Consider the following 17,352-nt stretch of genomic DNA (forward strand, 5'->3'; position numbering starts at 1 on the left):
TGTGTGTGTGTGAGTGAGTGAGTGAGTGTGTGTGTGTGTGTGTGTGTGTGTGTGTGTGCGTGCGTGTGTGTGACGGACGGACGTGTTGGACAAGGGGGAAGTGTCCCAGTCGAAAAGCTCTGTTTGCAGCAGAGAGACAGTGAGGGGTTTTCCCTGGCTCCTCCCCCTCTCACAGGGCGTTCACGTGTTGCAACAGTCTAAAAAAAAAAAAAAAAAAAAAAAAAAAGCGCTATTCCCACGCATTGTTTTTGCTGACTTCATTGCATGCAGTTAAATCCCCACATCTCCTCTCCGTACGTGGTGTGTTTGTCAAGATTGCACCGGTCATCTCCTCAGCAACGTGCACATATATATATATATATATATATATGTATATACGACAGAAATCTCTGCAGCACCACCACCACCTCATTATTTATATTTTCTTGATGTTCAACTTATGAATTATCTGTATCACGCACTCTGTCAATGCGTGATTTGGGTGAACAATGCGCCGCTGCAGCATAGGCTTTTTTTTTTTCTTTTTTTTTTACATAATGTCTCCGGTTGATCCTCAGGTGCGAGCGACATAATCACTCAGTCACCTGCAGGTATTACACACACACACACACACACACACACACTCAGAGCAGCCTGTCAGCGTTAGCGCATAGCGTTACGGCGCACATTTGTTTTTTGGCTTGGATCTGATGGTGTGTGTGTGTGTATGTGTGTGTGTGTTATTTTTCTTCTTCGGGTCAGTATCAGGGTGTTTCCTCAGACACACACACACACACAAGTAGACAGGCTTGGCAGACGGACTGACAAAACACGCCAGAGGGAAATGTGCACGTCCCTCTCTCTCTCTCTCTCTCTCTCTCTCCTCCGCCTTTTTTCTTGCACCGTCGAACCTGCATCGAAACCGGATTGTGCACCAGTGAGGGAGCCAGGTGAGGAGTGCATCGTCTTTTTCTATCACCTGGATGTGTGATGTGAGTGTGTGTGTGGTTTTTTTTATTATCATGCGACCCGATGCAGCCGACTTGCACCGTGAGATGATGTCATTGCTCTAGCGCCACATGTACCAACTGTATGGAGAGAGAGGGGGGGAATCATCATCCAGTTGTAGTAAGTGTTATGTAATATTGGTGAAGGGGGGGAAACAAAGGATGATTCCTGAAGGACTGCTGCTGCTGCTCTCTGCACCGTGCATTGCTCCAGCATGGGTCTATAGAGGTGTTGTGGGGACAAGGTGGAGATGATACAAGGGTAAGAAAGCTAAAAAACAACAACATATAAGTTAATGATGCGATTTAAATTTTTATGCAGAGGTGAGTTTCTGTTTTGCGCCTATTTCTGCACATCAGGCAGCTCTGCGGGGTTTGACATCTTGGTAACATTTAACTTCCAGCACCCACCTTCTTGCCTCACAAAGCAAACATTTGCATGAGAGTCACATTGAGGGTTCTGATCTTTTGTTTTGTTAAAAGGGCATCGAAAGCGATCAGAGTGCAAAACATTTCCCCTGTGGAGGTGGCTTCTGGTTTGACTTTCTGCAGTGGTCTTAAGTTCAACGGGTGGGGGGAGAGAGAGAGATTTCTCTGATAGTATAACCTCTGTGTGGGCCGCCCCAGCTGGCCCCTGAGCAGCGTTCATCACCGGCAGCAACACAGTGACCCTTATTGTTTGCGTCGTTTCGTCATCTTGCGCTGACAAGTCGTCAAAGTGGAGAAGCGGGGCTCCCTTGTATCAGCCGGTGACATGTCAATCAGACGTCCCCCACCCGCCCCCCCGTAAACAGAAACGGATCCTCCACCTCTCCTGTCCTTTTTGTTCCAGATCAGAGTGGCAGATAGCAGCTGCTGCAGAGGTTATGTTGATATGAGGGGTACATATTCACACCTCCTCTCCTCCCTCTGACAGGCAGCAGGCAGCAGCCCGAAGCCGCACTGCACATTATCACAGGAGGAGAAATGAGACGCCGGCAGAGGCACCTGTTTGAGGAATGAACTCAATCAGTGACTCGGTGCAGGACTCTCACACGGCCGCAGAGTGAAAAGCAAAAGAGAAGCGGCATATTTGACTCCACGTTCTAAACCATGACCGTGTGTGTGTGTGTGTTTTCTGTAGATGCAGCCGAGACTGTGGCTCAGGAGGAGTCGACTCTATAGATCCACATTTCCCCAAGATGCACCTGTGAACTGAGGGGCGGAAAAGATGCCGCGCACCAAGCAGAACCACCCCAAGAATCTAAAAGGTGAGTCCCTGCGATCCTGTACACGTTGGGTTCTTTGTCTCGGTGGGTTTGTTGATTCAAGTCTGAAGAGGAAGTGCTCAGTTGTCTCTTCACACCACTAAGTGATTGGATCACTTCATATTGTTGATATAAGTTCGGCGTTTGGATTGAAGGGTGACTTGATTTCCTTCCTCAAGCCTTTTTTTTTTGTGTGAAAACCCATCTAACTATATGTATTAAGTCATCAAAGTTCATTAAAATAGGACAGCTGAAGAGAGAGAGGACATAATCAGGAGCAGAGAGTCAAGGCTGGAGGTTTACTCAGGGCCACATGACTTAAATGGGATGCCAATTTTTGATTTCTAGTTTGAAATAAGTTTAACAGACTGAAAAAACAACATTAAAAGAAGAATGTGCCACTTTTTGATCCAGTAGAAGTCGCCCCCTTAGCGCCAGCACTAAACCAAAACAAACTTCTGTCTGGTGACACCTCCGCTCTCCTCCAGCGACACACCTCCAAACCCCCCTCTCCACTCGCGTTCACATGAAGGAGTTATCAAATGGAACGCATCATAATTAAGCTCCATTAATCAGTGGACAAAACAGTCCATTTGCTCCAGCTGTAATCACCTGTGGCCTAGCATGCTAATGTTAGCACCCTTTAGTTAGCTCATAGCTTCACATTGAGCATACATTGACACTGAATGGCCGTGATCTAAAGACACTAACATGACATCCAAACAAGCAGTGAGTGTGTTATTCTTCTTTTCTCTAGTCCTTGACTCAAACAGCTTTTATACACAAGGTCGTCCCCTCATGTCAACACGGCTCAGACAACAGTTACAGCTGGAGCAGCTGAGTACAGCTCAGAGACACATTCACAGAGGAGATGTTTGATTTCTTCTGTCTTTATGTGTTTAAAACGTCGCACATTCTTCATTTAAAATATTCATAAGATTCTCTGAAACAGCCACATTAAGACATTTTATTTTAACCACATAACTTTTACTACTCTACTCGCAGTGCAGATTCTGGTTCTTATTTTCGAGGCATTCTTTTTTATTTTTTGGGTTATAGGTGAATGGTCATGGTGTAACTGTGTCAGGCATGTCAACATCCCTTCACACATAATGTGCTGCTCTCCTGAACTTGTCGGGACATTACCCAGAGTTTGAGGTCATGTTAACCAGACATTAAAGGGACTTCACCCTGCCAGCCCGGCTGCTACAAACAACTGTTATGAAATGTTGTGTTAGTGGGGCAGAGACGTGTTGATGGTGCGGTCGAAGTTGAGTGTTCCTCCTTTATTATTTGTATTCTGCGTGCCTGCAGTGCTGATGTGATCATGTGGAACTGAAGTCAGCTCCGAATACAGTCTGTAATCTGGACGTGTGCTCTCTCTGAAAAATAAGATGAAAAACAAGACAAAAAAAGTTCAAATAAAAGAATTGACGATGAAATGTCATAAACAACGTATTCAAATTTCACCATATCCTGCCGCGAGGAGGAGTTCTGATGATTTCCTAATGATTGTTTTCATAACATTTAAAAAAAAAAGCAACCCCAAACATTGCTGGAAAGTTGTTGATGTATCGGAGTTGCTAAATGTGCTGAACTCAAACCAGCAACACCGGAGGCAACACGATCAGGTTTAGTGCCAAGTAAGTTAGCACAGACGAGACGTCTGTTGTGGTGTTCTGGTGCCAAACAATGAACAAGGGAATGGACTAAACTGCAGCAATCCTACTGCCAGGAATCAAACCAATTAAAATAACAAAAATTCAGTCATATGTGGACAATCCCCAACAGGAAACAGTGTTGTAGTTTGTGCAGGTTAACGCCTGAGCTGGCAGCTGTGTTGCTGTCGGCCATGTTTGTGTGCGTTCATGATACATTGATTTTAGATGTTGTTCTGCAACCTGCAGATCTTCCGCTGGTCTGCGTCCTCCTGGCTCATGTCAGGAGTCTGTTTTTCTCTGGAGGAGTCTGATGTGATTTATTTCTCTTTGTTTACACACAGCAACGTCTGTGGCTGTTGTTTGTTGTGATCAGGGGCTCATATTGTTTACATCTGATGGGTACATGGTTTAATTATTCAAAAAGTGATCATCAGTGATTAATCACAGGAACTTTTGAGGATGATCTTTAAGTCTCGGCCTCACAGAGGAATCTGACAGTACATCAGCAGCGTGTGATGGAGGCTGAGGCAGCATATTGAAGCTGCAGCATCGTCCCATGTTAACACAGAGCACCAATTGGCCTGCAGGATTTTCGTGTTATGTTGAGAATTGACAGATTTACGTGTCAACAGACGTTTGCAGTTCACAGATCTGTGATTTTTTTTTTTTGTTTTTGTGCAGCGTTTCATGCTGGGTGTGAGACTGTGCATCACTGCAGTCGCTCCACACGCCGCACATGTCTTCATGTCTGTGAGCTGGCGAGGCCCTCTTGTTTGTTTATCATACAAACACTTCCTGTGCTCTTTTTCTTTTTTATTCAGCTTACTTGGCCAAACAACATAAATAATTAAGTTTGAGAACAGTACGTTTCACCGCCCCAACAGAGGACGATAGAAACGCCGGCCAAATGATACTTGGTTCTATTTTTAATGGTGACTGTTCCCTTGTTTCTCGCCGTGCAGACCGCAGACTGCCGCTGCTGCATTGTGGGGGATTTTTTTTTTGCTTGTGGGTAAAATTTCTGTCCTCAAAACAAATAAATTGACAGTAATTTGATTTGGATGGAAGATCCCTATGAAGGGGATAATATTAGTGAATGTTTAAAAATGTACCAGGACATTTAAAGCCCGGGTTATTTACAGTAATATACTGTAATCAATAATCAGCAGCTTTAAAACTTCAGTGAGCTATAACCACCGACAGATATTTAGACCAAGGGACAACCTCCAGTGTTTGTTTAAAAAAGAAGTAAATGTGGAAGTGCAAAATCCTGCAGTTCATCGAGTGTCCACTAGAGGTTTTTTCAGTAGAAATGAACATGTTTACAGCCTGGTTTAAAAAATCAAATAGGTCTGATTGTTGTTGCTTGTTTGTCATTCGTCTTTGTGAATCTTTGTGTCTCTGCTTGTGTACTTTTTTTCTTGTAAATTTGTGTCCATTGTTTCCTCTTTTTGCATCTGTGTTTAGTTCAAGGCTCTGGTTGTGGTTGTTTAGCGCGTCATTGTGGGTGTTTTGTTGTTTTGTTACTACTTTTTTTGTGTGTCTTGAAGTTTTGATTCTCTTTGTGGTTTTTTAGCGTCTTTGTAGTTATTTGGATATTTTTGTCAAATTTCACATTTTCTTCTTCATTTTTTTAAAACACGTCTTTGTCAGAAACTGTTGCAGGATATTGAACCTGGATGAGTAGACGATGCTTTAGTAATCTGGGTTGAAGAATCAGATTTAGTCTCTGAATGCATCACAGATTCTTCGATGTGTACGATTGAACTCGTCGTCACCTGCTTCATCTGGTGCTGGTGAACTTTCTTCGGGGAGTCACTTCCTCATCATCTGACAACTTGCAGAGACATTTGTTTGGCCTCTTGTTTTTTTGCCGTCTGACCCAGTTCGTCCCCTCTACTGCGCTCAGGCTTTCCCTTCCTCGCACAGGAAATGAGAGTTGTGTGGCGTGCTATCACATGCTTAAACTCTGCTGTGGTGAGTGTGTCAACTCCTGGGAACTCACAGAAAGAAATATTTAAAAAAAACTGCCCTGAAGCCGTCCAATCATGATGCTTAAAAAGACACCGGCTTGAAGCTAAATGAGCCTTTAACATTTCATCTCCTCCGCTTAAAAACATCGCAGTAACTCATGTTAGCACAGAGGCAGAGCTGGTATTTTTATTCAGATTTTATTGGAGAGATAGGACAGTGGATAGGGTCGGAAATCAGAGAGAGAGAGAGAGAGAGCGAGAGAGTGGGGAATGACATGCGGGAAAGGATCCACAGGTCAGATTCTAACCTGGGCCATTGGTGCCACAGAGCTGGTGTTTATGAAGATTTGGCAGGATGTTCTTGGGAAACCTCGTCTTTTCAAACTTAACATTTTCCCCGTCGGTCGTCAGAAATTTGACTTTTGCACACTTTTTCCAGTCTGGGGACACAAATAGATAAACCACACCACCAGAAATGTCGAGGTGTTCTCGCTGGTCTGTGTGGGATCATGTAGGAGGGCACATGTTGAAGCCTGCTGTCAGTAAATCAGCAGTCAGAGCCGAATAGACAAAAAACTTTAAACAAGCCATGAAAAGATTTCATCATCCAAAGTTTTATGACTTCTTGAGTAAAATGTTTGCGTTTCTTGAAGCCATAACTCACAACAAAACCCCCGTGTGACCTTTATCTAATTCTACAAATTAAACAGCTTTTGTCAGTAGTTCTGATCTCATCATGTCCAATAAAAACAGCCCAGCAGTAAATCTTTACTCTACGAGGCTCGTAATGATCGCTTTGTGTTTATCACTTTGACCTGTTCAGATTTACAGTTCAGACCCTCGTTGGGTTTTATTTATGTAAATGAAATCAATAGTTTATTTATGATTTGTGACACTGTTCTTCAGGCTTGATAGCATTATTTATTTATGTTTACAATTTAGACCAAAATCTTAAAAAGTGGATTTGGAGGAAATTAGCAACCCTGCCTTTAGTGTGTGTGTGTGTGTGTGTGTGTGTGTGTGTGTGTGTGTGTGTGTGTGTGTGTGTGTGTGTGTGTGTGTGTGTGTGTGTGTGTGTGTGTGTGTGTGTGTGTGTGTGTGTGTGTGTGTGTGTGTGTGTGTGTGTGTGTGTGTGTGTGTGTGTGTGTGTGTGTGTGTGTGTGTGTGTGTGTGTGTGTGTGTGTGACACTTTGCTGAACCAGTAACCAAGAAGAGTAAAGCTGCAGAGATGAAGTAAACAAACAGATTTTAAAGGAACGTGTGTGATCACATTCCAACATTTTTTTTGGGGGCAGATTATGTCTACATGTCATCGTTCTCCACCGTGTGTGTGTGTGTGTGTTTCACGTTTCCACCATATTTCTTGTTAATATTTGTCAGAGCCGTTTCCCTGGAAATGCCAGCCCATTCATTTTGTGGGCGGAGCTTGTGACAGAGCACTAAAGTATAGGTTCAGGGCCTGTGTCTAATAACGACGCTTTTTGCGCTTGCAGGGATCATGACGTCGGCGTCAGAGCGCCGCAGCGCTTATTGTTGCTAGGTTACGACAGTTAACGTCCACTTCCCTCGGTAGTGAACGCGGTGTGCCTCATAATTGTTTTTATTGAAGGAAATATCACAAAGATAAAAGAGCGAGTCAGTTAAGATCATACTTCACCATAATCCTTTAGAAGTCCCGCCCCTTCTTGATTCTGATTGGTCAGAGAGGGAAGTGGCATGGAGGAGCGCTGCAGTGTTCCAGAAGTCCAAAAAATTTCTGCTGAGAGCGCTGTGACAAAAATGAGAAGAAGCTGAGGGTGTCTTTGTGCTCTGAGTGCTGAACACAGTGAACTGCGCTGGTTTTTTATTTATTTTGAAAATGTGCTGACAGCTGAAAAACCGACGATATTTGACACAGGCCTTTAATGTTTGACTGTTGTGTTCAAATACAAACAAACTTAATTCAGAAGCAGAGCGAACAGATATTTGACTTTCAGTTTGAGCTCCTTCCTGTCTTGTGTTTAGATCTGAATGTTAATCATAAGAAGCTCAAACAGTAAACACAGTGACAGAGGAATCGTACTCTAAACCTGCAGACTGCCTCTTCTCTTTTTTCCCTCTGAGATGTTTGGAAAAAAAAAAAACCCGACACAGGTGCTCAATGAATCATTTACCCTGAAGCGACAGCAGACAGAGTCATTCATAAAACTGGACAGATTAACAAAATGAAGGTTACCTGGGATCAAAGCTTTCACTCACTTAGCCCATCATTTCACAATTCCTCTTAAGCCCTGTTTTTACTGCAAATACTCTGATACCTAACCCCCTCCCCCCCCCCCCCCTCAGGCCTGTGAGTGTTTACTTCATGTGCCCCTGTGTGTGTGTGTGTGTGTGTGTGTGTGTGTGTGTGTGTGTCAGGAATGATCCTGTGACGCAGTTTGTGGGCATCAATGTAGAGAGTCAGGAACTCCTGCAGCCCCTCCTCGGAGTCTCTGTTGACTTTAGTCAAACAGCTGGTCTCTAAGCAGCTCAGGAGGGAGATGCAGTGGTTTCCCCTTCAGACAGAACACACACACACACACACACACACATGCTCTAAAACACACACTGTCGTCTCTGCTGACATGTTAGTGAACCTTAATGTGTTGGAACATTAAAAGTGACAGCTTTTTTGATGAGTGTCAGTGAGTCAACTGGAGGATAGATCTCGATCTGTACGAGAACCCGCAACGTTTTCTTCTCTACTCGGCTTTAATTCTGAGAAGAATACGTGTAAGCTTCAGGTGTCTTCAAGTTTTACTTTGACTCTACAAAGGGTTTGTTAAGATGTAAAGATGTGTTTGTTATAAATCAAAAGTGTCAACGTATGATGAATGTTCAGTGTCTTCAGAAGCTCTTTTATAAATGTAAATCTGAGAAACACGGACGGTGTGAACGATGTGATCACACCGTCCGTGTTTCTCAGAAGTGGAGAATGAATCTCATGTTCTTCTGTATCGTCGGGTGAGCAGATGTGTGAAATACTCAGGAAAGTTAAAAGGCGAGCGAGTTGGAGCGGGAGGTGTTTACGTCGTGTTTGCATCATTGACAGTGCTCCTCTGCTCTTTTTGTTTATTATAATGAAAGTGTCAAATATTCTCATTGTAACGTCGTACAGTCGTCTCTGTTGCTTCATCCCCCACTTTTGCGTCGTTCTTTTTTACGTCATGTCTTACCTCCTGAGCCCCCCCCCCCCCCCCCTCCTGTGAGGTGCATGTGTGAACGAGCCACTCAGGAGGATTTCAGGGGAAGACTAGAAATGTTCCAGAAAGTTGATCTAAATGTGATCTGAAGTCTAAACTGTCATTCAGAAAACAGATGACACACTATGAGCGTCTGTCGTCGTCCTCCACTCAGCGGCGCCTCCGGTAGCGCTTTTCGCTCTTGTTAGCAGCACCGGTGTTTATAGGACTGACTCTGCATTCCTCTTGTCCTATTTAAAAAATAAAAAAAGTTCACGCTGCGTGATAAATCGTGGACAACGGCGGTGAAAAGGGGACTGCATTTAACAAGGGGGGAGGAGGGGGGCGGGGGGGGTGTTTACCCCATAAAGAGAGGGAGACGGATCCACTCCCCTCCAACATGTCTCACTGTGCTGATAATGATGAGTCAGCACAGGAATAAAGAAAGAGTATTTCACAACATCAAGCCTCATCAATGTTTTTATGTGTAATTTAAAGAGTTTTATTGTGGTTGTTAAAGCAGCTGCTGAATCGTCCACACGAGCCAGAATGATCTGATTTCCGTCTCTGTGCTGGTGTTTTCCCCGTCCTCGGTCATTTGCATCAACCTGTCTCCAACAACAGGTTTCTGTTAATGATCAGCCGGAGCCTCTGACCTCAGCGCTCACGCTGGTTAAATATCCAGGGTCAGAATAAACTGCAGAGCTGATGTTTGTCGCTCTGTGTGGCCCTCGTTCTGTGGAGACCTGAGCTTCTTTTAGCCGCAGAGTGGAGGTCAGAGAGGCTTTCAGGACGCCTCGTCTGTCTCCGGCCTCGTCTGTCTCCGGCCTCGTCTTTCACCTTCACTGAAGTTTTTTTTTCTTTTTCTAAATCCCTTTAAATCCATCTGTCAGGCCGGGGTCAGGGTCTTCTGTGTACCACCACTGTAGAAAACAAGAATGTAAACGATGAGCACGAGCTCATGGATTCTCAGTCTCTTGTAGTCACTCTGATTCTTTCATAATCTAGTTTTTCTACGTCTACATCACGTAGTATCTCCACATCAACGGGCCTTAAGAAACAACACGATTGTCCGAGTTGCGTCCTTGACAATGGCACACACATTCCAAAAATATTCAGTCCAAGAAAAATCGATATTATTAAAGGTAGTGGAGTGTTTCATTAGGTCGTTACATTTTCTAAAAAAAAATTCTGCAGAGACGTAAATCATGGATTCTTTTTTTCCACCACTGGTCACCTTAGCTTCTACTTTCCAATTGGGAGATGGTTAGCATCCATATATTTCTTGCAATGCTCGCTCAGGAAAGAAACAAAGGGAGTAGACTTTTCAACATGTTCATTTAGAAAGATGTAAATATAGGTTAGAGGTCAGATTTAAACCTAAATCTGACCTCTTTATCCCTTTTTTTTTTTTGCTTATTTAAATGCCACAGAGGTGCAAAGAAAGAGTTAACGTCCTGGCCGGGCTGAATGGATTTTTACATGTTGTGTCATGCTCAGGCAGCCAAACCAGTGTTTCCGTACAGTCCCTTTTTAAAATTACAGTGTGCGAGATTCACACAAAGAGAGCGTCTCTCCCAGAGGCGGCCGGCCGGGCGGAGCGGGAGGGAAACGGTGGTTTTATAGCAACAGTAACTACAACAAGGCAGGCTGAAACTAGTCCAGGGGTGTCTGTTTTAACTTGGTAACCTCGGAGCAGCTTTCACTTTGACACAGAGCTGGGACGGGGAGGGAGGAATGTTGATGGCCTTACAGGGTTTGGTGTGAATGAAATAGAAGATGTGCCACCGTGCTATGTGGGTTAATGTCTATTCCATCGTTTCAAATGATGGAAACAAAAAAAAAAAAAAGAGCCTCTACTTTAGTGCTTTAAACCTAGAGATGAGTTTAACAGAATCATTCATGAGAATCAAAAGGACAGACACATACGGATATGAGACACTTGTTGTGCCGCTCTCTTAATTGTGAGGTGTATCCCACAGTGGGTGGGTGTTTTCCGTCACCTCGGGGGCCCTCTGCTAAGTGGAAAGGCGGTCGCTCTGTGACGAATCTGCCCTCCGGGGTGAGTGAAGAGAGGAGCCGCCCCAACACCTGTGCACATTTGGTTCACGAGGAAACACATTTGTGAGTCGGCTAGTTTTGTGAGGATTTTCAGCTGGCAACGTGTCCGTGTAATTATTATTCCTCTAGGTTTTCTTTTACATTGCGCAAGTCGGGTCGTGAATCAGAGCGCAGACTTTGTTATTGATTAAAAAATGGTCTAAGGTGAGACTTTCTAAATGCATATTGTTTTGGATCTTCAGTTTCCCTTTGACACAAGACAGTGACACTTCCGAGTTGTTCTTCATCTGCAGAAGTCTCACTGTAGCTTCTCCTCCTCCTCCCACCTCGCCTCACACTGTTTACTGCTGCAGACTCTCAGTTTGAGTGTCTGTCAAACGTTGCCTGTTTATCAGACGCCGGTGACTAATACAGGAGCTAACAGCAGCCGCCCGCGTGTGCAGAAAAGGTTGTGTGTGTGTGTGCGTGTGTGTGTGTGTGGTTGTGTGTTTTAAGTGGTGCATCTTCTCATCCTGTGCTCGAGCGTCACTGTGTGGAGGCAGAGATGAAAGAAGAAATCTTTAATTAACAGTTTTTTTTTTTTTTGCTCCACTGTTATTGAACACTCGCCACCATCTCAGCCATTTACGTCCGAGCTCCCCGCAGTCACATGACCCGACTGTTTACAGCCCCGGTGTGTGTGCGTGTGTGTGTGTGTGTGTGTGTGTCCTGGGCTTCATCTTGTGCCTGCTGGCCAATCAGTCAAATTATTGGGCTTAAACTTTCAAAGTAAAGTGTTAGTGAAGGCCTCAGGCCGGCCCAGCTAAATTGGAGCTAACGAACAGTGACCTCTGTGCGCACACACACACACACGCACACACACACACACACCTTTCACCTCAACAGGTGAGCTTTTGCGGCCCGAGGAGGCACATCCTGGAAAGTTTGTTGAGGAGCATTGATGTTGGCAACTTTAGAAAGGTGAGCAGGACTTGATGAGGGGAAAAAGCAGGGCGGGGACGGGGGGGGGACGGGGGGGGGGGGGGGGACGGGGGGGGCAGGATTTGCCTCTGCTGGCGTCAGCACAGAGACTCAGAAGTGTGGAAGAGAAAAAGTCTCTCTGCGGTGGAGAAGCAGGACTGACGCTGGGCCTGGATGTCGTGTTGTTCAGAGATAAGCTCGTGACACATCTGAGGAGGAGGGAGGGGGGGGTGGAGAGCTGCTCCTATACGCACTGAGGATGTGTGTCATCTGCAGAGAAATGCCCCAACAAACCTGCCTCTGTGAGACGGGGGGCTGCTGATCCCCAGGGGGGTCTTTTTTTTTTTTTTATGATTGTGGGGAAAACGTGTCTTTGACTTTTAACTGCCGTTAAAACACAAAAAATAAACTACAAAATAAAAGCTTCGAAAAAATCTGCCCAAGTCAAAAAAAAAAAAGGAGGCAGCCGGAAACCCTTAAAAGGATGGTTGTGTGGGGGCGCTCTCTGTGTGTGTGTGCAGCTGCATGTGTATGTGTGTGTGTGTGTGTGTGTGTGTGTATGCAGAGCTGGCATTGCTTAATGGTTTGCACACGCAAAGCCCGATGTAGGGGTTGCCAGGGAAACAGAGCAGCATGAGTCTCAGTCTGCAGGTGCTGTTGGTTGTGTCCGACTGCTGGAAGCTCCTACAAGGGAGGAGGGAGGAGAGGGAGAGCGAGGAGAGGGGAGAGAGAGGAGAGGGAGGAGAGGGGAGAGGGAGGAGAGGGGAGAGGGGAGAGGGAGGAGAGGGGAGAGGGGAGAGGGGAGAGGGGAGAGGGAGGAGAGGGGAGAGAGAGGAGAGGGGAGAGAGAGGAGAGAGAGGAGAGGAGAGGAGAGGGGAGAGGGGAGAGAGAGGAGAGAGAGGAGAGAGAGGAGAGGAGAGGAGAGGGGAGAGAGAGGAGAGGAGAGGGAGAGGGAGGAGAGGGGAGAGAGAGGAGAGGAGAGGGGAGAGAGAGGAGGATGGAAACTTCCAACTAACTTGTAAACGAAGAGCGTTTACAGATTCACAGGAAAAAGTCAAAAGCAAGGAAAGTTTATCATCATGCAGTTTAATATGTCGAGCCTCTTTCTTAATAAATCTGTAATAATAAAACGAATCTGGACGCCATCTTTTATGAATCCCGTTTCAACACAAGCCTGAAATCAAGGCTGTAGAATGTAAACAACAAGGCAGCTGCAGAAGTTGAACACTGTACAGAAAGATGAAAATGTCTGTCGTGTGTCATTAATCAGATCTGCTTACGTCTTCATTTTCACTTTAACTGGAAAAATTACTGTGAGGAAAATCACAGGAGGAACTTGTGTCTTCTATTTTGTCCACTTTTAAATGTTTCAGTAATTTTTCAGTTTTATAAATCAAGACATTTTGAGAAGTTGTTGGGGTAGTTTTGATTAGCACCTTTACAAAAAATGATAAAGTAGAGAGCCAATTCAAGATTTTTTTTGTGTGTGTGTGTGCCTTTTATTGGAGAGACAGGAGAGTAGATGGATAGAGTTAAAGTTTGGGCTGACAGAGTGGGTAATGACATGCAGATGAGGAGCAACAGGTCGGATTGGAATGCTCCCTGCTTCAAGGACTACAGCCTCTGTACAAGAGGCTTGCGAGGTAACCACTTGGCCATCGGCGCCCTTGGTCAAGTCCCAATTCATGAGTGGTGTTGGAGCATCTAGAAGTGTTGAAAACAACGTGTGAAACATGAAAGATTTGATGTTTTTGTCTCGTCAGTGGACATTTCAGTCTCTTCTTTCTTGTAAATCTTGATCTGTCTGATGAGTTTGTTTACGTTCTGCTTCGTCACATGTTGTTAAAATCACAGAGAAATCTTTAAAACTTTGGATGTTTTTATCTTCTCTGGTTCCACCATGACTCCCCCTCCCCCTCCCCCTCCCCCTAAACCTGTCATGTTTGTTCCAGCCATATTGTCCTTGTGGTCCGGTCAGATCATGCATTGATTCATAAGGCATTTTAAAGAGCTGCTGACTCCCCTGATATTTATTTATGAACACAGTTTGCTGCAATGACACAATAGATTTTAATGAATTCAGTGTGAGGGTTTAGATTCTGCCTAATGCACCTGGGGATGTGGTAACAGGCGTATGAGTGATCATTAAGCCTTCAGGAGACCTTGACCTGAAGTCGTCCTCTGCTGCCGTGGCGACCAGATGTTGAGGATGAAGGAGAGGACAGGTGGATGAGGAGGAAGAGGTTAGCTCTGCTTAAGGTCAGGCAGGACGTGGGCTGTATTTATCAACACTGACACTTTCTGCTGCTGCTGCTGCTGCTGCTGCTGCGTGGGACGTCTGCCATCATCACAGCAAACACAGCAGCCAATCAGAGCACAGCTGTACATCACATGCATCAGGCAGCAGAATGACTAACAAACGACGAGGCCTCATGGGGAACAGAAGCTGTTTGATTTGCTTACAGGCGACTCAAAACGAGGCAACAACACACCCGACCCCCCTGACGCAGGACGTGTCACTTTGCTTTCTTAAAAAAATATTCACACAAGTTTTCACTACTCCGTATCATGATCTCATTCCCTTTTTAAGAAACGACTCTCTTCTTTTGTTGATGTCGTCCTCCCTCGTAAACACTCAGATCTGTGAGAGCAATTTGAAGTGATTACAGAAGATTGCAGTGAAGTGTTTTAGTGTGCAGTGAAGCGTCTTCCTCTCTGTGACTGTTGATGCAGCACTGCTGAGACAATAGTCTCTAATGGGGCTGCTGCTAAACCATCTTCTGCTTCTCTTAAAACAAGACCATTGCAAGTTAGGGAACTTTAGAGGTGTTGATTAGCAATTTATTTTTTTAGCTGTTGTGACTCAAAGCAATACTCAACCATCTCTCTTATGTTCTGCTTTTTGGTGGCAGTCTTAAGTGACTGTTTAGTTTTGATTAAAAAAGAACGCCAGCCTCTGACTTCTGTAGTCCCAGACGTCAGACTGCAGTGTGTTTGATTCTGTGCAGCACAGATATCATCATCCCTCTCTTCATCTGTATTTGGATAGAAAACCAGAGGTTGCTTTGATTTGTACCTGAAGGAAAGAACATTAAAGAAATATTGTAATTTCTCCTCCAGCACTCTTCATCATTACGTTCCTTTGATTGATTTATGAAACACAAACACTTTCTCTGTGTATGAATCTGCCTCTGTCATCAGTGTGTGAATGTGTAGGAGTGACCTGCAGTGTAAACATGCTTTGAGAAGTCAGAACACGAGAAAAGAAATATACAAGCTCAAGTCCATTCATACTCATTTACCATGAAATGACTTTATTAGTTTAAGGCCAGAGGTGTCAAGAAGTACAAATACTTTGTTACCTTTACTTAAGTAGAAGTTTTGTGTATCTATACTTTACTGGAGTAATTATTTCTCAGCCGACTTTTTACTTCTACTTCTTACATTTTCACACAATTATCTGTACTTTCTACTCCTTACATTTAAAAAAAACATCCTCCTTACTCCGTTTTCATTCCGGCTTGTCATCCTTCAAAAAAACACACAAAAAAAAAAAAAACCTATCCAGATAAATCGCGCCATCCTGATAGAGTGAATTTGAATGTGGTTGGATGAGAAGTATAAACATGTGGCATTCAGACACGCTGTGGCGCGGCCTAAGCTTTTGTCCTTACATTACTTTTACTTTTAAACTTGAAGTAGTTTTGAAACCATTATTTTTACACTTTTACTTAAAGTAAAAAGCTCGAGTTGATACTTCAACTTCTACACAAGTCTTTTTACACCCTAGTATCTAAACTTCTACCTGAGTAATGAATGTGAATACTTTTTGAAACCTCTGTTTTAGGCTGCCAATAATCTGTACTGTCGTCTCTTGACTAAACAGGAAGACTAAACAGAGTGTTGGGATGAGTTTGTCTTGAAATGAGTGAGAAGGAATCTGACCGCACTGCGTTTCCTGAAAGTGTCCTCTCAACGTCGGGGGTTAAAAAAAAATCAATCAGCGGAAAGCAGGATGCTGGATGCTTCATCACTCTGATTGTGGGCGTTAAAGAGGAATCAGAGGACCTTTTCATCATATCTGTTCATTCATAAACTCGCTCGCTTGTTTTGATCGCTTCCTCGCCTCGGTTGTGTCGGGTGCGTTGCCACGAGCAGGAAAACATGTTGTTCTGTACATGTGTTAGTCTGTAACGTATCGACTGTGACGGGGGGGATGCAGAGGAGGAGTGGGAGGGAGAGTTTGCCCTGAAGTGTCTTGTCAGTGTCGGGGGGGGGGGGGGGGGGGGGTTGTCCTTTTCTGCCGAGATCCAGCGAGCTCCAGCGGGTCGATGGTCATGATTGAAAGCCTCCAAACAGCGTGTGAGTCATCGGGGAGGGTGAGCGGGGTCAGCGAGGTCAGGTCGATACTTAAAGACATACACACAGAAAATACTGTATACACAAATACACACACACACACACACACACACGCTCGTATTTATAGTGCGAGGTCAGGAGGTCGTCAGCTGATGTAGGCTGCAGTGACGGCAGGCGGATGATCGGACGACCCCGTCTCTTAAAAATCATCTTTATATTTAAGTCATTTCAAACAGGAAGTACTTATTGAAGGAAATGTTTGTTGACATGACAACATCAGAGCTTTATCAGAGGAATGCAGTGATCGCATTAATGTCTAAAAACTTTTATCTGACTGGATCATACATTTAATGAGAAGTCCTGAAGATATGATTCATGTAGGGGCGGGAATAAAAACAGATTCACTAAAGTGTCCAGATTTTTTACTGGATGATTTTCAAAGTAATTTTTTTGTCATGCGATCAATAAAAATAATAATTAGAGCCTTTCAAGGGACCCACAGACCCTTCTCACTGCAGGGACCAAACTAAGGACAAAGGAAACAAAAACAGAACTGAGACGGGTAGAAAAGGACGGGAGACCCGATGGAGAGGCGGAGTTAAGAGAAGTTGAAGGCTGCTGTGGAGGTCCGATGTTGACTGAGACGTCTTTAACAAATAAAACAGATGTTTGTCAGGTGAGGCTGAATTTGTGCGAGGAACGGATCGGCTGGATGTTTCAGCTGAGTCTTCGAGAGATTGCCAAAAAAAAACAAAAAACGAAGAGGTGATTTTAAAAAAAAGCAAAGAGCGACCGACATGTGATGAGCAGTGTTAGAATATGACTCATGATATTCTTCTCCCTCTCTCCTATTGTATAATCCTTTTATCTTGTTAAAAACTGAAAAGAATTAAAGAGATACTTGT

The 17,352-nt window shown here is 44.3% G+C and overlaps 1 protein-coding gene across 2 annotated transcripts in view; it reads left to right on the top strand.

Moving 5' to 3' along the window:
- The first annotated feature begins 2,114 nt into the window (after positions 1–2,114).
- Positions 2,115–17,352, top strand: part of hivep1 (HIVEP zinc finger 1) — a 49,498-nt gene continuing 34,260 nt past the window's right edge. Inside the window, exon 1 of one of the 2 annotated variants that reach the window (XM_020642238.3) lies at positions 2,115–2,236. In XM_020642238.3, the coding sequence (XP_020497894.2) occupies positions 2,197–2,236 (40 nt within the window). In that variant the 5' untranslated portion in view covers positions 2,115–2,196. The remainder of the gene's footprint in view (positions 2,237–17,352) is intronic. The other variant, XM_065947941.1, reaches the window with a different exon arrangement.

This window comes from Labrus bergylta, chromosome 19 (assembly GCF_963930695.1).
Source record: "Labrus bergylta chromosome 19, fLabBer1.1, whole genome shotgun sequence".
In the NCBI taxonomy this organism is placed as follows: Eukaryota; Metazoa; Chordata; class Actinopteri; order Labriformes; family Labridae; genus Labrus; species Labrus bergylta.